General features: G+C 43.4%; 1 protein-coding gene across 2 annotated transcripts; it reads right to left on the bottom strand.

The window, feature by feature from the left end:
* Positions 1–4,419: 4,419 nt before the first annotated feature.
* EEF1E1 (eukaryotic translation elongation factor 1 epsilon 1) lies at positions 4,420–20,535 on the bottom strand. 2 transcript variants are annotated; one of them, XM_043908582.1, is made up of 4 exons: positions 20,384–20,535; positions 15,422–15,622; positions 10,443–10,538; positions 4,420–5,692 (listed from the first exon to the last, which is right to left on the bottom strand). In XM_043908582.1, the coding sequence occupies exons 1-4, from the start codon at positions 20,468–20,470 to the stop codon at positions 5,552–5,554; spliced, it is 525 nt and encodes a 174-aa protein (XP_043764517.1). In that variant the 5' UTR covers positions 20,471–20,535; the 3' UTR covers positions 4,420–5,551. The 2 variants fall into 2 exon arrangements, with proteins under 2 accessions (XP_043764517.1, XP_043764518.1); XM_043908583.1 differs by lacking the exon at positions 4,420–5,692 and adding an exon at positions 9,817–9,990 and having other exon boundaries at positions 20,384–20,519.
* Between the last annotated feature and the right edge of the window lie 1,613 nt (positions 20,536–22,148).

The raw sequence follows: 22,148 nt of genomic DNA, 5'->3' as shown, positions 1-22,148 counted from the left end.
TTGACCCCTGGCTCGGGAAGATCCCCTGGAGAAGGAAACAGCAACCAAGTCCAGTATTCGTGCCTGGAGAATCCCATGGACAGAGGGGCCTGGCGGGCTACAGTCCATGGGGTCACAAAGAGTCAGACACTAGTGAATGACTGTGTGTGTGTGTGTGCGCATGCCTGTGTGTGTATGTGTTGCTGGAGGTCGGGAAAAACTGAGCCAGTGGAAGAAGGATAACCCATTTTGCACAAACAGACTAGTTCGTGGACTGCACCAAAGAAACTTTGTAATCAGATGGCTGGAAGTTTGTGGTCTTGTGCAAAGCAGGCCTGGGGCCTTGCTGTTTAGAGCAATGCCTTGTCAGGTTAGCTGTGTGGCTGTTATATTTAAAGATTAACTTGGATAGACAGGCCTGCCAGGCACAAATTTCTCAAGCAGATGATGTTCGGGGGGACAAAAATTATTCACAGCAAGGCCTCAAGCACAGATGACCCTCAGCAGAAATGGCAAGCCTAGTCCGTGGGATCCCTCCTACAGCTCACTAGCCCTGGGGACCCAGCCTCTCTGAAGTGGAAGAGACAGCACGGATGGGCCATCACATTAACTCGGCAGGCTGGAAGAGCTGCGGCGCTTTTATTCTCCCCACAAAGAAACGCAAGTTTAAAAGATGAAAATATTCCTAAAGGAATCGCACTAATGGAAGAAGAAACCCTTGAGCCACAGTAGCAAAAGTGGCCAGCATCTCAAATTCTCCTGACTTCCTGTCTCCCTGCTTTTGGTCTCGCTCGGAAGTGAAAGATGAGTTTTGCTAGATAAGGTAGCAGTTGGAATTAGTTTTATTCATCAGGAGGAAGGAGAATAAGGCAGAGCCTGCAGGAATATGGGCTCCAGCAACAAGTAATCATTATTGCAAAATCAAATTCCCCGTCTCATCTCGGATATGCCTGTATGTAACCCTGGAGCTGGGCTTCAGTGTTATAAATCCATATCTAAGACGTGGAGGAGTGGGATGAGGAGCCCCCTTGTGTACCGAGAACCTCTGCCTGGCAAGAGATATATGATGGCAACTTTCCCCCATTGCTTTTGCAGTAAAATTCACCCAGAGCTCCAGGAAGAGTTGGGAATGTAATTCAGCTTCAATAAATCAAGACTAAAATTAAGATGGCCAGATATGTAGCAGCCTACTCAGGTGCATGGAGAATTTGAAATTTAGTGCCCTGGTAATGGGTCGGAACAGGTTATCCAATTATGGAGAGGAAGAAGAAATATTGCTCTCTGGGGTTAGAAAGCTAAATGCTCAAATCCATGACACCACCACATCTTTGCCAAAGCTAGATTAATATTAAAGTTTGTGTAACATCTGATTCTTTTTTTAAGTAATGAAGTCAAATGATAGGAAAAATACACGAAAGAGCTGTGCTTCATAATCATTCTAATTTGACTCCTTGTCAAAGAACTGTGTCTTTTATCTCTTGATGTGATGAATGTGTAACTGATTGTTACAGAGTTCTGTTCTTTCCTAACAATACTTCTGCGTAAACTTTTATCAAGACACCTTGAAGCTTTTCTGGAAGGACTTTAGCAGGGCTCTGACACTTAGCACCACGAGAGGGTGATCTGCCCATCCATTCCACTTCTACCCCGCTACCTCGGTCCCTGCAGGAAACTTAACGTGCCCACTGAAGACTGTGGGGACTACGGCTTCAGACTTAACTGGGTGGAGCCAATGGGGGACCTATATGCTTAACGGGAGTGAAATGAGAATGCCCGCACATCTGTTAAAACTCCCTGGTGTGGGACTTCCCTGGAGGTCCAGTGGTTAAGAATCCACCTTGCAAGGTAGCGGACACTGACTTGATCGCTGGTTGGGAAGATCCCACATGCCATGGGGCAGCTAAGCCTGAGCACCACAACTCTGAAGCCTGCACGTCCTCGCCCCTGCTCACTGCAACTAGAAAAAGCCCACACGTAGCAATGAAGACCCAGTGCAGCCAAATATGAATTAAAAAAAACAACTCAGTGCAATAATCTTATTGCTTAATGTGGATGGTGATGGGATAATTTAAATCAGGTCACTTTTCCTACCACCTTGGGATAGCATCTGTCTGCCATGGACTGACAACCACAGAGCTCCACAAATCACCTCAAACCCCAGTGTATGCGAGGATGACAGGTGATGTCCTCCGATTCTGCAGTCGTTAAGGTTCCCATTCACGCCAGCTGTGGCCTCACTGGGTGAGCAGCCTGAGGATTAGTCTCAGCCTTTGCCATGGTTCCTAAATTAACATGAGATAATGTGTATGTTGTAAAGCGCCTGGTACAGAGCCCAGAACACAGACATGACTATGGTATCTTATTATTTCTAGTTACTTTCAGAGAATCCACAGGCTCTGTGGATGACACAATTACACACTTGCCCTCATAGAGTTTCTAATCCAATCGTCTGTAAACAAATTCTGGAAACAGCATGGAAAGCATTCTTGGATAGGCTGCCAGCTGCTCAGCACCGCTTCAAAGTACGTAAGAATAGACTTTCCTGTCTACTCGCTGTGACAGACAGTCTTGTGCCTACCTATCCCTTCTTTCCTTCCTCCTCACTGACAGAGCACAGGTTTTACTCTGGTTGGCGATGTGTGTGCTAAAGACCTACACTTCTGGCCTCCCTCCCTGCCGGGAGGGCCAAAGTCATGTAAATAGATATTGCTGAACAGGGCTTCCAGGAAAGGTCCTTCGAGTGAACTGACTCAGCTGGGAGAGGAATCTTCTTGCCCTTCCTCTTGGCTTCCTTCTCTGAATCTTAATCATGGATTTAAAGTCTGGAGCCAATCGCCAACTTGGACCGTGAGGTGAACTTGAGAAAACAGAAAACTACTTGTTTTGTATGAAGAAGTAGCTGGATGCCTACCAGAAACTGTGGACTGTCTTCTTTCACATGAGAAAAAACCAATCCTTTGGTTTTTCTGCTATCCACCTGTATCTAATTGCAATTCGCACTTACACTTTTCTTGGCTAGCTCAAGATGTACTTAATACTACATTCTTCAACAAACATATCTAGCATCTACTGTTATGTGCCAGTCATTGTTTTTGACGGCTGCAAAAAGTACCTGATCTCAAGGAATTAAACATCTGGTGGGAGATGGGTGATCAAAAATAGCACAGTGACGTTCAGTGCCAGAATGGGAGATGGGGTGGTCAGCATGGACCCGATTTTCAGGACATGACAAAGTTGAATACTGAAGAGGTTATCAAAGAAAGGGCATTTCAGGCAGAGAAGTGCCTGACGGAAATGACCCGAGAGGCCCAGCAGCCTTTCTAAGGGGAACTGAACGGTTTCAATTTAGACACTGAGAGTATTGTTTAATCTTTGCCTGAGGGAACAGGTTTTTCTCTTTTCTTCCATCCTCATTCTCCAAGATCATCCTGGCATATAGTATGTGAGAATTTGTTTGTTTTTTGTTTGATTGCACTCTGGGGCTCACAAGATCTTAGTTCCCTGACCAGGGATGGAACTCTAGTCCTCAGTAGTAAGGGCGTTGAGTCCTAACCAGTGGACCTCCAGGGAATTCCCTGGTGATAACCTGTTGAAACAATGTTGAACTGTGCAATGAAGAACTGACTAGCAGATGTCAGGAAGCCCAGAGGGTTAAGACTCACAAGGCACAAGTGGGAAGAGGGTCCATTCAGCAAAGAGGCGTCCTCCGCCCCTTTCCTCCCAGCAGACCTACACTGACGTAAAATGAAATGCTCACGACGGGAGGGAGGGCTAGTCCGTCTCTCCTCTATCCTGACTGGCCTGCTTACCTCCCCCGGTCCAGGGGACACCAGAGAAGTGTTAGAGGAAGATGTAATTCCCAGTAGTTGAACTTAAGGTGGAAGGCTTACAGAAGACCCAGCTGGGGGAGTGGTTCGCCTGAAAAGTCAGACGGAGCAAGGCCCCCTCTGTGGTTCACAAACTCCCAAGATGAACTTGAGCCCTCTAGTCTCTGAATATGCAAACACAAGTTCACAGTTTCTAATACAAAGGGCTACTTTGTAAAAATGAAAAAGGCTCCAAGTAGCAGTGAGCTGTGAAATCCAATCCTGTAAAAACTACCTTCCTCTATGGACTTCCCTGGTGGTTCAGGGAAAAAGAATTCACCTGCCAATGCGGGAGACCTGGGTTCAGTCCCTGGGTTGGGACGATACCCTGGCGATGGAAAGGGCAACCCACCCCAGTATTGTTACCTGGGAAACCCCATGGACACGGGAGCCTCTCGGGCTGCAGTCCACGGGGTCGCAAAAAGCAACTACACAACAAATTACAGTTTACTCAACACTCCTGCCTAGTAAATCTCTAGACTCAGGCGGGGTGGGGCTCTTACAGAGGCAAACCTTTACCGATAGCCAGGGCTGCATGTTAAGGCTTTTCCACACACAGTGTCTCCACGAATCCTCCAAGTTGAGTTATCTTTGTTTTTACATTTTATCTTTATTTTTACATCTTAAGAAAACGTGGTTACCTGATTTGCCTCAGGTCATGCACGCAGCTACTGTGTGATCAAAGCAGCACGGAGCCAGAAGGACGTGATGGACATTTCCCAAGCCTCTGCTCTTTGCACTTGCACTCTGAATTGTATTCTACTGAGACTCAGCGGGTGGCACCAAAATATTACATCACAATAAAGTGCTCAAAGACTCTGCTTTTCCTAGAGTTTGTAAATGTGAGTACTTTAGCTCTCAATCACTGATTATTTATTGACTCAGCTGCTAAGAGTTATAAACTATACTGGCTTGTTAATAAATGTGTGAGTTTTTGTTCTTTAGGGTATCGAGGCAGTCTATGTTGGTTTTTATTAATAGTTTAGAAAAATCTAGTAGTTACAGAGTCCAAAATTAGGAGGGTGGTATGAATTTCCCATCCCTTTTGAGCTGCTGCATATTCCAATAAGCCCAAGACCAACAAAAGAACCATTAACTCAAAGGAACATATTTTATTCCACTTTCCTCTCTGGCAGAGCAGCAGTTGGTTTCACTTCAATGAATACCGGCTACAGGAAAGAAAGAAACAAAAAAGATTTTTCTCAACCACCTTTACTGGCTCACATAAATAATGAAAGACAAATCCATCTGTCTTCCCTTTTTGTCTCCTTGGTGACAATTTACTCCAGCTGTTAATAAACAAACTACTAGAAATATGCAGAAGGGGAAAATGAATTTTACAAGATAACAGAGGTCAATAAGCAGTCAAATATGTCAATCACTGGAAGGACTTTTTTTTAAAAGATTAAACCACTGATTTGCAACTTTTATTAACAGAAATTTCATCTATATCTATAAAAACCAAGATAATTGATAACTTGATTTCAACTCAAGTTTTGACAGCAGTTGAAGTTTTACATTAAAAAAACTGCAAAATGTCAACTAAAAAAACAGACAAAATGCTGGGACGTGAGTTTGTACTTAAATTCTACCAACTTCAACAAATAGAGAGTGGGTGCATATCAGTTCACGTCAGTCCTCTGGTCCGAAACACACTTTCCACTGGACACAGGTTATTCCCTCTTCTGGGCGGGCGTGGGTGGCTTCTACTGGGAATTAGTATATAGTCTGTTCTTGATGAAGACAACACTAGACAGATGCTGCCTAATCCCTGGACAGTGCTGAATGTGACAAAACCAGCGCGACACGTTAAGATATTTCTCCTTCTCTTGAACTGTCAGATCAACCTAAGTAGAGATGAAAAACACACACAACACAGACATTACATAAGTGCAACTATTAATATCTCTTGAGTGGGAGACAGAAACTGGGGGGGATCCCCCCACGGGGATCAACGCCAACATATTCAGATAAGAGTGAACCATCTCAGCCACTTGGACGAGCTCTCCATTTAAGGCTTTCATGTTGCCGTCAAGACCAGACGTGCTTCTGAGCGAAATCTCAAGTTTTCAACAAATGAAAAGTCTACATTAAGTCAGGATCTGGAAGACCAGAGGGTTTTTTTTTTTTAATTAAATTTTATTGAAAAGGAAGAGAATAGCTTCTGAGAGACTAAGATATGGTTCTTTCTCCAGTATTTTTTGCAAACCTAAAATAAGGAAGGTTTGTTGGCATCTAACATACTTAACAAGGGAATACAAAGTAAACTCACACACATACATGTCTACAAATACACACACACACACACACACATTTCTGGATGACCGCTGTAAATAAACGTGCAGACAACTGCTGATTTCTACCACTCTGCAGAAACGCACAATGACCCTTTTACTGTGAAGTAATTATTGCTTAACAGAAGAAAGAAGGGCTATTTCCAGGGTGTGTGCCTCAGATGAACTAAAGGCATTCTGAATTCTCTTTGCAGTAAAGCTGAACTTGATCTTTAGAGGATGCAGCAGCTCACAGAACTGACTGTCCCGCTACAAGGAGGCCCAGAGACCTGGTTAGGGAAAGATGCAATCAACACGGTGGGTCAGACCCCCGATCACTTCACTGGGCTCAGACCCCAATGCAGGCGACTTGAAGCCGTTTCTCCGAGCCAAATTTTGGATTGGAATCATGAAGAGGTGTCAGGCAAGAAGAAGCCAGCAGGCCAGCCATGGACCAGGTAAGACTAGTGTAGTTCCTTCTCCTGTTGTTAGTTCATTTACTTAACACATTGCAAGTCTCCATGCAACTGAATAGGAATGCTCACAAACACACAAAATCTCAGTCACCCTCTCGGACTGCAAATCCATTAGCCATCTGCTTGTTGCATATACTTGTGTCCACAGGCAAATGCTCTCCTAAGGCATCAGTTCAGCAACACTGAAGGACAAATCACTCTGGTATTTGATAACTATTACAGAATAGAAAATATTATAAGGGTAGACAGGTAGCATTTTCTCAATAAATGTTTAATTGAACTTGTATTTTCCTTTCATGTTTACTACCAGGCACGGAAAAGTGGAGAGAGGTCATCGGCCTTCCTTTTTGCCTTCATAACATTAGGATACAATTGTACTAATAGCTGATCTGTTAACATCATCTTTGATGTCAAATGTCTATCTCTGTTGGACCAGTTTACTAGCAGTGAGAGTCTCATTGCTACTGTTACATAAAATTTCACTTTCCGGTTTAAAGCCTACATGCAAAGTGCTATTCGTTATTGTTTTGTTGATAGGTCATAGTCATGTCCAATTCTTTTGTGACACCATGGCCTACAGCCCGCCAACCTCCTCTGTCCATGGGATTTCCCAGGCAAGAACACTGGAGTGGATGGCCATTCCCTTCTCCAGGGGATCTTTCTGACCCAGGAACTGAACCTGGGTCTTCTGCACTAGGCAAATTATTTACTGTCTGAGCCACCAGAGAAGCCCGCTTTCACACAAACACATACATTTGTATATATGTACATAAATAAAATTCAAAACCAACTTCAACAAACCTCTTCACTGATAGCTAAAGCAAACAGAAGTAGCAAGTATTACTCCAACTTGATTTCATGTCAGATGTTGATACATATGGTGAGTCCAATTTGACTGCTTACAATCTGACTAATTTCAGAACTCTTTCATTTTAAAAAGCCTCTACTCAGCTGTTTTGTGAGATGTGATCGTTCAGAATGAATTAAAACACACAAAGAAAGCATTTCCGAACAGTAACGCTTGTTTGATCTAGGTTCAAGTTGTGACGCGGGGGGGAAGGGCAGTGTGTGTTTTAAAACCTACACTTCAGAACAGGCTGTGCTGTCAGGTTGGAGGATGCGGCCTGCGACTGTGTCACGGCAGCAACACACACAGCGCGCGGCAGGGTCAGGACCTCACAGCCCGAAGACCACACCCTTCCCAGCCTCCAGTGTCAGGAACACAACAGACCCACAGCATAACGCAGTTTTCATTCCAAGAGCTCCTAAAGTTTCTTCTAACATTTCCTCATTGATTCTTCTAATTAGATGATCTATGGTAGACAATGTAAATTTGTTCACTTTCCCTCAGGACATTTTGCGAGAATACAACCTGTTTCCAGGAAGACCACGTTACACTTAACCTTTTGGTTTTATTACCACCACTACTCTTTCGGAAAACATACTGTAAACAGAGCAACAGAAGACTTGACTCTCATCACGCTTAAATTCTTTCAGAACTTGTGGGATGGGATCCCCATCAACTATTTTACTAATAACTGAATTTCCACCATCCCTTTCTAGCTGACAATTTTTCTTTCTCCTTTTTCTTTTTTTAATAATGGGAAACACAATGCGATTGTTCTAATTAACACTTCCTGTTTCTTACTGGTCTGCGTGCCAGTGTGTCTGCAGTGATGTTCAGCCTTTCTAGCAAATCATTCCTTCATATTTATACTGGCGCTCTATAACCAGTTTGAACTGTAAGGTCAAACAGATAATATCTTTAGTCACTAATTTTCCATGAAGACATGTGAGAAACACTGAGCGACCGTTTCCAGATCAGAGGAAGTGCTGGTCTGCGAGCTTTCCGGCAGACTCCACGCTGCCTCTAGGACACTCTTCAAGCTGGTGTTCCTGGATTGTTCGGTAGCGCTTTCTTTTTTACTTCTCCTTTCTTCCTAAAAGAATGATACCTCCACTGGTGTTCCAAACTCCAAAACAAATGTATTTCAATTGGTAACAATCTGATAGTTGAGCCGCACATAACGTTACAAAGGATTTTAATAATCTCGAGTAACAGCCTGGGGGCTGCCGTGTACTGGTGAAATCACTTCCAGAGAGCAGTGAGTCACGGGGCTAATCATGGACGGCCACAGTAACTGGCACTGCAACAAAGGAAGGACAACGTAATGCTGCTCAGAGGGAATTAAGAGACCAGACCTCAAGAGCAACTCGGCCGCAGCTAAACCCGGGCTCACGCTGAAACAAAACACAGCGGGATCATTTGATGACTTGAAGGTTCCCTGTTTCATGGACGGTGCTGACTGCGCTGATGACATATTAAGTTTTAATAATGTGAACAAGGAAATGAAGGAACATATGAGGGTGAAAATAAATACACAGCCAAGAAAAACAAGAAGCTATGGGATGAACTTGAGCATGAAGCTAGCTGAACCTCCCGTCGACCCTGCCTGAAACTAATACCTAGAAATCACTTTCTTCTCACCTGGGTACATTTACACCCAACTCAGAAGGGGTGTCATTCAGCACCACAGGCTCCGTCCAGGAGGCCTGCTCCTTGAGAAGGTGTCTCCCGCCCCGACGCGACCTGCCTGCGCACGCGGCAGGGTGGAGGAACAGCTTCGGTTGTGGGTTCATTTGATGAACCCGAAGGGATGGTGAGGTGATTTACATATTACTCCACTCAATTTTGTTTCAGAAAAAATGAGCATGAGAGCCTTAATCATAATATTGCAATCATATAACAAGGATACACATCTCAAAATAGAGATAAATAGGCAGGGATCACAGAATACTGTCAATGGAAGACTAGGTTTTCGGGTGGTTTTTTTTTGAAGTTTTATTTTGTTTACTTATTTTTGGCTGAGCCACATAGCTTGTGGCATCTCAGTTTCCCTGACCAGGGACTGAACCCAGTCCACAGGAGCGAGAGCCCAGAATTGTAACCACTAGGCCACCAAGGTACTCCCAGAAGCCTCGTTTTAACACGCGGCATTGAATGAAACACTTCCAACCTGCTTGGGAACCACAGGCCCTTGTGGGCACCCAGAATCAGTGAAATAGCCTGGCAGCTGGTACATTAGGGAATTAGGATTTTGTTCACTCTGCTGGCAAAGATTTCCACACAAGCTCCCTCCTTCTGAGTATTTCCTTTCCCTACTGCATGACCTGTGTAAGCCAGAGAGAGAAGAATGTAAAATAAGCACTGGTTTGCAAGAGTCACACTTCCATATAGACTTTTATTTTTTTAATTAGAGGGGAGAAATGCTCATCTTCTTAATGACAGCTTGTGTGTGATTTCTCTGACATAGCTGAGCAGGGAGACAGAACTGAAGGCGTGTATCTGGACAAACCAAGAGCTGAGGATTCAAGTTACACATCCAGCGATCTAGGCTGGATGGGAAAGAAAGTGCACAGGCTTGAAAAAGGGGGAGAAACTGAGTTACTTCAGGTAATGATGGGACCAGGGAGTAAGACTGGAGGGAAGTAAGACTGCAGTGAGAGAGGAGGTCGCACAGAAGGTGGGGTACTAAAAGCAGGAGTGGACAGGTGATGGCAGGGTCCAGGTGAGGATGACGACCAAGTCCAAAGAGGGCAGAGAAGGAGCCACAGAGAAAAGCAGGAATAAGAACAGGAACAAAACCAAGCATGTCAAGGAGCAGGAAGCTCCCACGTGTGACGGATCCACGGAAGGAAGGAATATTTGCATAAGGTACCTTATATAAAAATAATCCCTTTCATTTGATAAGGTGAAAATGCAAATTTGATTTAAATTCAAGACAAATGAAAAAAAGGCATTCTGAACATTGCAGACAAAAAAAGCCAATAACTATTTGAATACTCACAATAAAGCGATGAAGCCCATAATATAATAGGATATCTGCTAATGTGAAGTTATATCCTGTAAGGTAGACTTTATCTTCAAGATATGAATTAAGATCCTAGAAAAACAAATAATAAAATATTAATTTAAAAAACAATAATAAACTTAACTATACATTTGATTTGAAACATTTAGAAAGCTATTAGAAAACAAAACACTGACATTTAATAAATTCAATCTTTGACAATAACAGAAATTTATTTGAAATCACAAATCAAACATCAACTCATTTTAAAAATCAGGATAATTATTATTCATCTTATTTTAAAGAAATAAGAAAACATTAGAAAATGATATTCACAGTGCCATCTATGGTAATTTCAAAGACTCCAACTGTTTCTTTTGGGAAATGGGGGGACATTTTGTAAATCATGCTCATGTTAGATTTATTTTCTCCATTGAAATATGAAAAGCTCCTCAACAATTCCTACATCTTAAGAGAATTATAAGGTATTGGTTTATTAGATTTTTTTATATATGTATACTTTTAACTTCTTAATTGAGATAAATACATGTAACACATTAAATGCTTTTGAACTGTGGTGTTGGGGAAGACTCTTGAGAGTCCCTTGGACTGCAAGGAGATCCAACCAGTCCATCCTGAAGGAGATCAGTCCTGGGTGTTCATTGGAAGGACTGATGCTGAAGCTGAAACTCCAATACTTTGGCCACCTGATGCGAAGAGCTGACTCATTGGAAAAGACCCTGATGCTGGGAGGGATTGGGGGCAGGAGGAGAAGGGGATGACAGAGGATGAGATGGCTGGATGGCATCACCGACTCGATGGACATGAGTTTGAGCACACTCTGGGAGTTGGTGATGGACAGGGAGGCCTGGCATGCTGCGATTCATGGGGTCGCAAAGAGTCGGACACGACTGAGCGACTGAACTGAACACATTAAAATTAATCAAATTTTTATTTACCACCACAGCCATCTGTAGGTGCATAATTCACTTAATGTTAAGGGTATCCACACTGTGGTACAATCGATGTTCAGAACTTTTTCATCTCAGAAAACTAATGCTCTGTACTTTTTAAAACAACTTCCCCTTTCTCTCATCCCCAAGGCCCTGGCAGTCACTATTCTGCTTTCTGTTTCTATGAATTTTATTCACAGAATTTTGCACATGCTGTATATATAAGCAGAATCATGTACTATTTGTCTTTTTGTGACTGGCTTATTTCACTTAGCATAATATTCTTAAGATTTATCCATGATGTGGCCTGTGTCAGAATTTCCTTCTTGATTAAGGCTGATTAACATTCCTATGTAATCATTCTAGAAAAACTTCTTAAGCTGCAGAGAGAGCAGTTTGTTTTCACTCTCAAATCATATGCCACATGCTTGGCACACAGTGGTTCAGTAACCAGTAAATGTTAGCTGAATTGAATCTGAACTCTTTGAATATGCCCAAGTCTTCATTTAAAGACAGTAATTTCCAAGACTGTATATGAATATGGGATTGTAAGCGGTGGTACAGATGATGACATAAAGAAACATGTACATAGACAAGGAAACAAATGCATAAGAATCAAAATAAAACTGGGCAGAGACGGTAAAACACAATGGTATATACAGGCTATCACTTAAATTCCCCAGCAATCTGTTGGATGGAAATGTTTTTTCCTCCAAATGTCTTCATATGAAACAAGTCTGATACAGCATAAGAATAAAATAAATATATCTACAATTAATTTTAAGAACCATCTCTAAAAGAATCTGAAATAATAATTTAACACTGCTTTGTGTAGTGTAGATATTCTTAACATAGTCCATATCTATGTTTTAGTTAGGGCTTTCCTGGTGGCTCAGAATCGGTAAAGAATCCATCAGCAATGCGGGAGACCTGTGTTAGAAGATCCCCTGGAGGGCATGGCAACCCACTCCAGTATTCTTGCCTGGAGAATCCCACGCACAGAGGAGCCGAGCCTTGCGGGCTCCAGTCCATGGGGTCTCAAAAGTCACAAAGACACGACTAAGCGACCAAGCACAGCACAGCATGTTTTCATTATAAAGACTCTTTTAAGGTGATGCTCTTCAGTCATAAAAACTTTAAAATGGAGTTTCAAAAACTATCAAGAGGTAATCTTTTTCTGATTAGTGATATAAATAAAAATTTTCAGAAATTAAATTCTGATTTTTCAGAATCTGAATTCTGAAATTTAAAACAGAGAATTTCACACTCAAAATATTCATAGAAAAGAACTATAGTCTGATGTTTATTATCTATATATTTTTTAAACAAGTATTTCTGATGCCACTGCCAAACTGGCATCAGAGTTACCTGATTTTTCTGTTTAACTAAACTTATTAAACTTACTTCAGTATTCTGGCTTAGGTAATTCCATGGTCTGTATAGTCCATGGGTCACAAGGAGTCAGACATGACTGAGCAACTTCCACTTCTTCACTTCACTTCACTGATATTCTCTATTTGGTTAGACACTGCTCTCAAAGGATTGCCAAACAGATTAATAGTGACAATTCTTTGGGAAGATCCCCTAGAGAAGGGAAAGGCTACCCACTCCATTATCCTGGCCTGGAGAATTCCATGGACACAGTCGCACACAACTGAGCGACTTTCACACATCCTTCATCTGGATCCAAATGTCAGTGTATCGTAACGTCAGCTTTTTAAAAAAAATAATTTTATTTATTTTTGGCTGTGCTGTGCGGGCTCTTCTCTGGCTTCGGAGAGTGGGGGCTACCCACTAAGTGTGGAGCACGGGCTCTAGGGCATGCAGCCTTCAGTAGCTCTGGCGCATGGGCTTAGCTGCTGCTCAGCAGGAGGGATCTTCCTGGGCGTGTTCAGTCGTGTCCGACTGTTTGCGGCCCTGTGCACTGTAGCCCACCAGGCTCCTCTCTGTCCATGGGACCTTCCAGGTAACAATACTGGAGTGGGTTTCCATTTCCTACTCCAGGATCTTCCTGGACCAGGGATCCAACCTGTTTCTCCTGCATTGGCAGGTGGATTCTTCACCACTGAGCCACAGAGGAAGCCCAATGCCTGTTTTTTAATTACATATTACCTTAGCTCTGAGTCACTGTGGTTTTAACTTTGAAATGGAACTTTAGCGAGTAAATCAAATCCTTTTACAATATCCTTATAGCAAGATTTTTTAAAAAGTAATAAAAACAGAAACAGCCCAGTATAAAAACAGGCAAAGAAGATATGTAAGCAAATTTTTTTAAAAAATGATGAAAATGCTCGTGTTATGGAAAAAATGCCACAGCATTAATAATGTCGCACACACAAAAACAGCAAAGTAAACAAGGAGATCACTTTTGGGCTTTGTCATGAAATCGGGGTGGTACAGGAGGAGGAGGGGTAACATCTAGGTCAGCAGGGGTTTTGAGGAAGAGGCCACGGTCATCCCATACTGCCAAGCTACAATAAAACACTTTCCTGGAAGGGAGATGAGCAACATAGCCTTAGAAATGTATGTAGCTTTGGTCCAACAGTTTCCCTTGCAGTTTAGCCTAAGGAAACAAATGGAATGCGTTAAAATATTTAGCCACAGTCTGGTAATTACATGGGGACAGACTAATGCTGGCAAGACTATATGATAGAATACTAAAAGGTTCATCAGAGACAATATAAGTGAATATTTATGGACTTGAAAGGCTTCCCTGGTGGCACAGTGGTGAAGAACCCTCTTGCCAATGCAGGAGACGTGGATTCGACCCCTGATCTGGGAAGATCCCACATGCCTCGGAGAAACTGAGCCCATGCGCTTCCCCAGTTGAGGTTGTGCTCTAGAGCCTGGAAACTGCAACTACAGAGCCCCCAAGCCCATGCCCCACAACAAGAGAAATGATTGCAATGAGAAGCCTGCTCACTGAAACGAGAGTGATGCTCCCGCTTGCTGCAACCAGAGAAAGCCTGTGCAGCAACAAATACCCAGCCCAGCCATAAATACACAAATAAATAGATAATATTATTAAAACAATGACTAACAAACAAAAACACTTAAAAAAAGGATAGCTGATCATGATAGACCTATAAAGCAAAAAGATCTGGAATTTATTTTCTACCAATTCTATTGATGGTATCTGTCAGGAATAGAATTTAAACCATTTCCCCCAGAATGATAAATGAAAAGCTTTCAGTACTATGAGTTCTTCTCGTACAACTTACATTACCAATTTACAACTGGCATAAAATTAGGAAACAAAGGATTCCTACAATGACGTGGTTGTCTGGGTGATGTCTAAGGTTCCTCCAAATTTTAAGCTTTTTTAGAAAAAAAAAAAAACTGCTTTATTTTTATATAGGTAACAAAAATAATTTTATTTAGAAACTTTCATTCTTGGTGACTCTAGAGCCATATTTGGTATATATTTTATAACAATAGATTCTTTAATTCTAATTTGATTTCTTTAGAAAGAAAATACAAATCCTAAAGCATTAAGTCTCAAGGGAGGGAAACGGGAATTCTCACATCAATTGGACAGGCTTTTCTCAAACTACAACCCCCTCAAACTCTGATTCCTTCTTTCCTTTAAGAAAGTACTTTGCTGCTTAGAGAATCAGAACTACTGACTGGAGGAAATAAGTATCAAGCAATCATATAAAAGAAAAAATCATAAAAAGCTATAATTATTGACTGTGATGAGTGCTACAAAGGAAAAGCACAGGATGTTAGTAAAGAAAAGCATTTAAAGAAGAAAGTTCCTCTGTGGGAGAGAGAGAGGTAGTAGTCAAGGATGTGACTGAGGAGGGGATCTGAGCTGAGGCAGGAGCCGAGGGCCGGGCAGTCTGTTCCCAGGAAAGGTAGTAACAGGTACAGACAGGGGAAGGCAGTAACAGGTCCAGAGTATCACGGGGTAGAGGAAACAGTAGACACCAAGAGCTTCAGTTACTGAGTCTCAGGGAAAACAGATCCCAGCCATTAGCAGTTCACACACACGTCAGCCCGTGAAAAGAAACCTCGCCATACCTTCAGCACAGCGCGGATGTCGTCCTTGCTGGAGTGCCCGTCCACTCGAGTCACCCTGTATTCTAGCCACTGCTGAACCACGGCTTTCTCCTCCGGCGTGCTCCCCAGCAAATACTCCTTGTTGGCCTGCTTGACGAGGTGAGCGGCTATGGTAGTCAGTCCTGTTAGACTTGGACCATTGTTCGTCTGAAGAACTGGAATCTTAAACAGAAAAAAAAAAAATCTTAAAATACCATCACGACTGGTAAGTTCTAAATCCTAAACTATTTCTTTTTTTTAATACTCTTAAGATATTAAATAGGCTTCTCTGGTGGCTCAGTGGTAAAGACTCCACCTGACAATGCAGGAGACACAGGTTTGATCCCTAGGTCTAGAAGATTCCCTGAAGAAGGAAATAGCAGCCCACTCCAGTATTCTTGCCTGGAAAATCCCATGAACAGAGAAGCCTGGGGGGCTAGAGTCCCATGGGGTCGAAAAGAGTTGGACTCAACTGAGCAAGTAAGCATGCATGCACGAAGATATTAAATTATATACAAATCAAAGTCAGGAACGTAAGAGTTATATTAGTTTACATTTGATAACAGTTGCTTCATGCCATGAAACTGGTAGTAACATTGCAAAAATGAGTAATGATATTTCTACCTAATTTATAACTGTACTGCTGCTACTGCTAAGTCACTTCAGTCGTGTCTGACTCTGTGCGAACCCGTCCCTGGGATTCTCCAGGCAAGAACACTGGAGTGGGTTGCCATTTCCTTCTCCAATGCATAAAAGTGAAAAGTGAAAGTGAAGTCGCTCAGTCATGTCTGACTCTTCGTGACCCCATAGACGGCAGCCCACCAGGCTCCTCCGTCCGTGGGATTTTCCAGGTGAGAGTACTGGCGTGGGGTGCCACTGCCGTCTCTAAATTTATAACTACATATGTACAAAAATAGAAAATGGAAATCCTAATAATACCACATTGATTTCTATCAAGATTACCCACACCCTAGTGAGCAAGGTGAATGAACATGCTTAAATAAACCCAACTTTGCAATAACAAAAACAAGAAACAATTGCAGTAAGCACTGAATTCATGTTGATGCGGCTAGAACCATCAAATGAGCTGTGGCCTGGTTTACGTGACAGGCGCTCTAATATAATGAGTTACCCCACTCACTAATCACGCTCTAATATAATGAGTTACCCCACTCACTAATTACCTAACTCATTATATGGTACGGACTGTGATGGTGACTTTGCTGCCATGGATTGCATATTCATCCATTTCAGAGTAACTTAGAACGAATACACTGATAATAAAAGCCTATAATAAAGTCAGGAATTCAGGTAATCATCTGAAAAACAATTCTACTTTTTAAAGTTTTCCTTATTATAACAGCAATACAAAGGATCAGATTATAAGGAACTGCTAATTAAAAGCTTTTGATGTACAACTAGGCAAAGTATTTTGAGAAATTTAAAAGAAAATGGGAAGTATCACCAATAGGGAGACCAACCAATTATAAAGAACAAGTAAACAATCTAAAGGACTTCAGGAAACCACAAGAGAACATTTTCAGGAGAAGACGGCTGCTCTTTCCTGCTCTCTTCAGTCTCCTGAACTCAGAGTGACTTACTCTATGCAGGGTCCTTTCACACTCAAACCTGGGTCAACAAGACCATGTGAAGTAGATGGGAAGATTAACATCTTATGGATACAGATTCAAAGACTGCCTCCTAAACCATGAAGGAAGTGGCCAAAGGCGGCCTCAGCGCCCCGCGTCCTCACCTGCCATCCCCACTCACCGCCTGGCTACCTGAGCTCCCACCTTTGCCTTCACCCTCAAGCGAAACCATCACTTCTAAGATCACCAATAATCTCCTTTAAGAAATGCATGAAAAAGAAAACACATGAAACTCGCTGAGGGTGCTGCCAATGTTCCATTCCCTGACTGTGACTGTGTGTACTTTATGGTGGTGCTTTAGTCACTAAGTCGTGCTGACTCTTGTGACCCCATGGACTGCAGCCCTCCAGGCTCCTCTGTCCATGGGATTCTCCAGGCAAGGGTACTGGAGTGGGTTGTCATTTCCTTCTCCAGCACTTTATGGTAGGTAAAGAGATGCCCATGCTTCCAGGAAGGGAGGGAGGTCAGGAGGGAAGAAAGAGGAAAAGAGAGAAAGAGGGAGAGGGTGGGAGGGAGGAAGGAAGGAACAGAGAGGAAAGAAAGAGGAAAGTAAGGAACTGACAACTGCTGAGCATGGGAGGAAAAGGACAATTCTAAAGAGAAATATTTGTAAAAATAAATTATCCACAACCCTATCATAGGAAGTCAAAAAATTCCTGGTTACTTTCTCATCTAATTGTTACCTCTTCTAAGATCTAAGAGGCAAGTAATTTCATCCTCAGTTCACAGATGAAGAACAAAGGTCACCAGGTTTGTGATGGGGGAGTCAGGATTTCAGTAAAGTACAATTGGCTGGAAAGTTCATTTTCTTTCGTTCACATAGCCTAAGCAGACAAACCTTACGCAGTTGCAATCATGGGACACATACTACTTCACATTCATCTTAAGGTTCCATGGTCTTCAAAGTAATCACTTTCAACGGCTACATAAATAATACCTCAACGTGCTGATGTGCCATAGTTTAACAACAGTTCTCCCAGAGTTGCATTTCTGGATTGTTTTGAAATTTTAATTATTATTGATATTATTGCAGAGAATGCCTTATTGTGGGCTAATTGCTGTCAGTTGTCTTCCCCCCAAAATGAATGAACCTTCTCATACATCATCATCCCTTTCCCCAAACACATCAACAAACCTTCAATAGCTGCCCTCTGCTTAAAAAAAAAGAAAAAGAAAAAAGTTTAAATTAAACTCCACAACCCTCCCAACTAGGACTCCAACTATAATTCTGGGTTTACCTTGTATTGCATCATCCATCACATTGCTCTACTTGTTGCTTCAAATTACCCAATCTTCAGTTCAGTCACTCAGTTGTGTCTGACGCTTTGTGACCCCATGAACTGCAGCACACCAGGCCTCCCTGTCCATCACCAACTCCCAGAGTCCACCCAAACCCATGTCCATTGAGTCAGTGATGCCTCATCCAATCATCTCATCCTCTGTCGTCCCCTTCTCCTCCTGTCCTCAATCTTTCCCAGCATCAGGGTCTTTTCAAATGAGTCAGCTCTTCGCATCAGTGGCCAAAGTACTGGAGTTTCAGCTTCAACATCAGTCCTTCCAATGAACACCCAGGACTGATCTCCTTTAGGATGGACTGGTTGGATCTCCTTGCAGTCCACCATAATTTATTAGATTTATACACTTTAAACACCAACTTTTCGTGAAGTTTCCAAACTCATTTTTATAGTCAGAATTAACTTTCTCTTTCACACTCATCAACAGCGCTTTCCTTCATTTAGTAACTATTCTGTTCTACTTAAAAAGAGCCCCTAATGACTTTTTCTCACGCTGGATGGTAAACTCCCTGAAGGCAGGACTCATGTTTGGCAAACGTGTGGGGGAAAAAACACAAACCAAATGAGAGGGAAGCAGCAGGAGAGGAACCAGCGGGAGGCCGGAGAGAAAGGAAAAAGCAGGTCTCTCTGGCTCCAGTTAGTGGGCTGGTCTTCGGCACGTCACACATCTTTTCATGTGTGTGTCTGTGTGTGTGTTCAGCTGTGTCCAACTCTGTGTTGTGTGTGTGTGTTCAGCTATGTCTGACCCTGTGTGAGTGTGTTCAGTTGTGTGTGATTCTCTGCAATCCCATGGACTGCAGCCTGCCAGGCTGCTCTGTTCACAGATTTTTCCAGGCAAGAAGTAGGTTGCCATTTCCTACTCCAGGGGATCTTCCTGACCCAGGGATCCAATCGGAGTCTCCTGCATTAGCAGGCAGGTTCTTTACCACTAAGCCACCTGGGAAACCCTTTCTAGACTTCAGTCTAACTTGTAAAAACTACAACACGACTGCTTTGGAGATGAAGCAGTCTTCGGTTCTTCTGAAGAAGAACCAAAGAAATCAGAAAAAAACAACAACAAACAAACAAACAAAAAAACAAATGAAGAACCGAAGAGGTCAGGGGAAAAAAAAAAATTCATCTAGAAAATAATCTCCAAGGGTCGAAAACCTTATATAATTCAAAGTTGTTTTCCTACAGTCCCTTCCTCTAACAGTCATTGCTCCACCGCAACCACTTAGCTTTATAAAACACAGAAGCCCTTCAAAGCTCTTAGAAATCTGTTCCTACGCCTCACTAGGTCACCTCAGACCGCAGAACTTCCCCCTCGATGTCTGTACGTTGCACAAGGAACTTGATCGGACCTTAGAACAGGATTCCACTAAGGGATCTCGCGGCCGTCCACGCCGCAATGCCGCACTTTTCAGCACTGTAACCAAAATAGCTGCAATGTGTGTCCACTCAGCTAAAAATCAAGCCTCCGGAGGGGACGGGAAGGGCGCGGCCGCCTCGACCACCGGCCGTACCCCCCGGCCTGGCACGGTGGACTCCCTCCGCACCCCGTTTGCTCTCTGCGGTCGATGCGGCATTCTGAATGAAAGGTACTGTTTACAGTAAATGCTGTCACTGAACGCACACGCCGGGCCTCCAGCCTGCTCTACCTGAGGGCTCTCTGACGACCCCCTCGCCTTCCCAGAGCGGGAACCCGAGGGCTCTCTGAAGAACCCCCTGCCTACCGAGAGCGGGAACCCGAGGGCTCTTTGAGGACCCCCTCGCTTTCCCAGAGCGCGATGATGACAGTTTCGCAGGAGGAAAAGTTCGCGGAGAGCGGAGCAGGTTCCTCCCGCTCCCTCCCCTCCCTCCGGGAGCCTGGGCCGCAGAAGACGGGTAGCGCAGACACGTGAGGACGAGCCGGGCGGCATCCTCCCTCCGCCGCCTCCCCCGCCTGCCCTGCCCTACTCGGGCTAAGCCGGCCGCGCTCCTGTCCCCATCCCCTGCTCCGCGCCGCCTCCGCGTCTCACCTGGCGCTCGCCCTGAGCGCTATACTTGTTCCCTTTACTCAGCCCCAGAGACTTCTCCAGCAGCGTCAGCTCCGCGGCCGCCGCCATCTTCCGGCAGACCTCCCGGCAAAGGGCGGGACCGAGTCAGCAAGGATCTCCTGCATTGGCTGAGAGGGACGTCCCGCTCCCTCAAGCGTCACCGCCTATTGGCTGAACGCAGGGGGGCGTGCCAACACGCAGGAGGCGGGGTTAATGAGGGCGGGGCCAAAGGCGGGGTGTGTGAGGTGGAGAGAGGCTGGCTAGCCTCTGAGGTGGAGCTGGGGTAGCAGCAGAGTCCCGAATTTAAAGATTTTCAGAGAGCGCTGGGTATGTTAGTGTCCAGTAATTTGCGTAGCCCAAGAAAGTTAGCCTTTACTTGTTTTAATGATCTTTACTTACAAAGCCTCCAAGATATAATAGTGACACAATTTATGTGTATATTTATTTACGTGTATTATATATGTATATATGTGTGTATATATATATATATATATATATATATATATGGTTTCCCAGGTGGCCCTAGTGGTAAAGAATCCAACTGCCAATGCAGGAGACGCAGGAGACCTGGGTTGGATCCCTGGGTGGGGACGATCCCCTGGAGGAGGAAGTGGCAACCCGCTCCAATATTCTTGCCTGGGAAATCCCATGGACACTTCAGTTCAGTCGCTCGGTCGTGTGCGACTCTTTGCGACCCCATGGACTGCAGCACGCCAGAATTCCCTGTTCAGCACCAACTCCTGGAGCTTACTCAAACTCTTGTCCATCGAGTCGGTGATGACATCCAACCATCTCATCCTCTGTCGTCCCCTTCTCCTCCTGCCTTCAATATTTCCCAGCATCAGGGTCTATTCAAATGGGTAAGTTCTTCGCATCAGGAGGCCAAAGTATTGGAGTTTCAGCTTCAGCGTCACTCCTTCCAATGAATATTCAGGACTGATTTTCTTTAGGATGGACTGGTTGGATCTCCTTGCAGTCCAAGGGACTCTCAAGAGTCTTCTCCAACACCACAGTTCAAAAGCATCAATTCTTCAGCACTCAGCTTTCTTTATAGTCCAACTCTCACATCCATACATGACCACTGGAAGAACCATGGCTTTGACTAGACGGACCTTTGTTGGCAAAGTAATGTCTCTGCTTTTTAATGTGATGTCTAGGTTGGTCATGACTTTCCTTCCAAGGAGCAGGCGTCTTTTAATTTCCTGGCTGCAGTCCTGGAAAGCTACACAGTCCGTGGAGCCCAAGAGTTGGACCCCACTGAGTGACTGAGTACAGCACGCACAGTATATTTATGTTTAATTTATGTGGGTTTATTCAGTGATAGTGACAACAACTTATGTAGCTTCTGGTGTATAAATAAACAATGCACATAACCCACTCTCCCTAAGTTGCTATAGTCTTACATCTTCAAAGTAGAAAATGGGGTAGTATATGTTGAATTTCGAATATTTCCAAAATATTGCTGAAAATAATTTCCACACTAATGAATGAATAAACAATGTGTGTATTAGTCTGAGAGAAGTGGAAAAGAGCTACAAGACAGTTGATCACTAAGTCAAAAGTACAGAAGTTTAGTGGGGAATGCTATCACTGTGTGACACTCTCCCTACCCTAAAATACTTAATGAATTAATTCTGGCAGCAGAAATAAAGGTAAGGAAAAGAAAATTTGGCCAAATAGACATAAACAAAAGACAAAGGAAATTCCAGTGTAAGTGGATTATTGTGCATTAATTATCCTTATTTTC

Source organism: Cervus elaphus, chromosome 7 (genome assembly GCF_910594005.1).
Source record: "Cervus elaphus chromosome 7, mCerEla1.1, whole genome shotgun sequence".
NCBI lineage: Eukaryota > Metazoa > Chordata > Mammalia > Artiodactyla > Cervidae > Cervus > Cervus elaphus.
The sequence above is the reverse complement of the archived record's forward strand: the minus strand, read 5'-3'. Positions and strand labels throughout refer to the sequence as shown.

What these genes read in the sequence shown, in the direction of transcription:
- EEF1E1 (XM_043908582.1), bottom strand. Translation starts at nt 20,470, where the DNA reads ATGGCGGCGGCCGCGGAGCTGACGCTGCTGGAGAAGTCTCTGGGGCTG. An exon ending in GCGCTCAGGGCGAGCGCCAG is followed by an intron (nt 15,623 to 20,383) that starts GTGAGACGCGGA and finishes TTTCTGTTTAAG; the next exon opens with ATTCCAGTTCTTCAGACGAA. An exon ending in ACATCCGCGCTGTGCTGAAG is followed by an intron (nt 10,539 to 15,421) that starts GTATGGCGAGGT and finishes TTGTTTTTCTAG; the next exon opens with GATCTTAATTCATATCTTGA.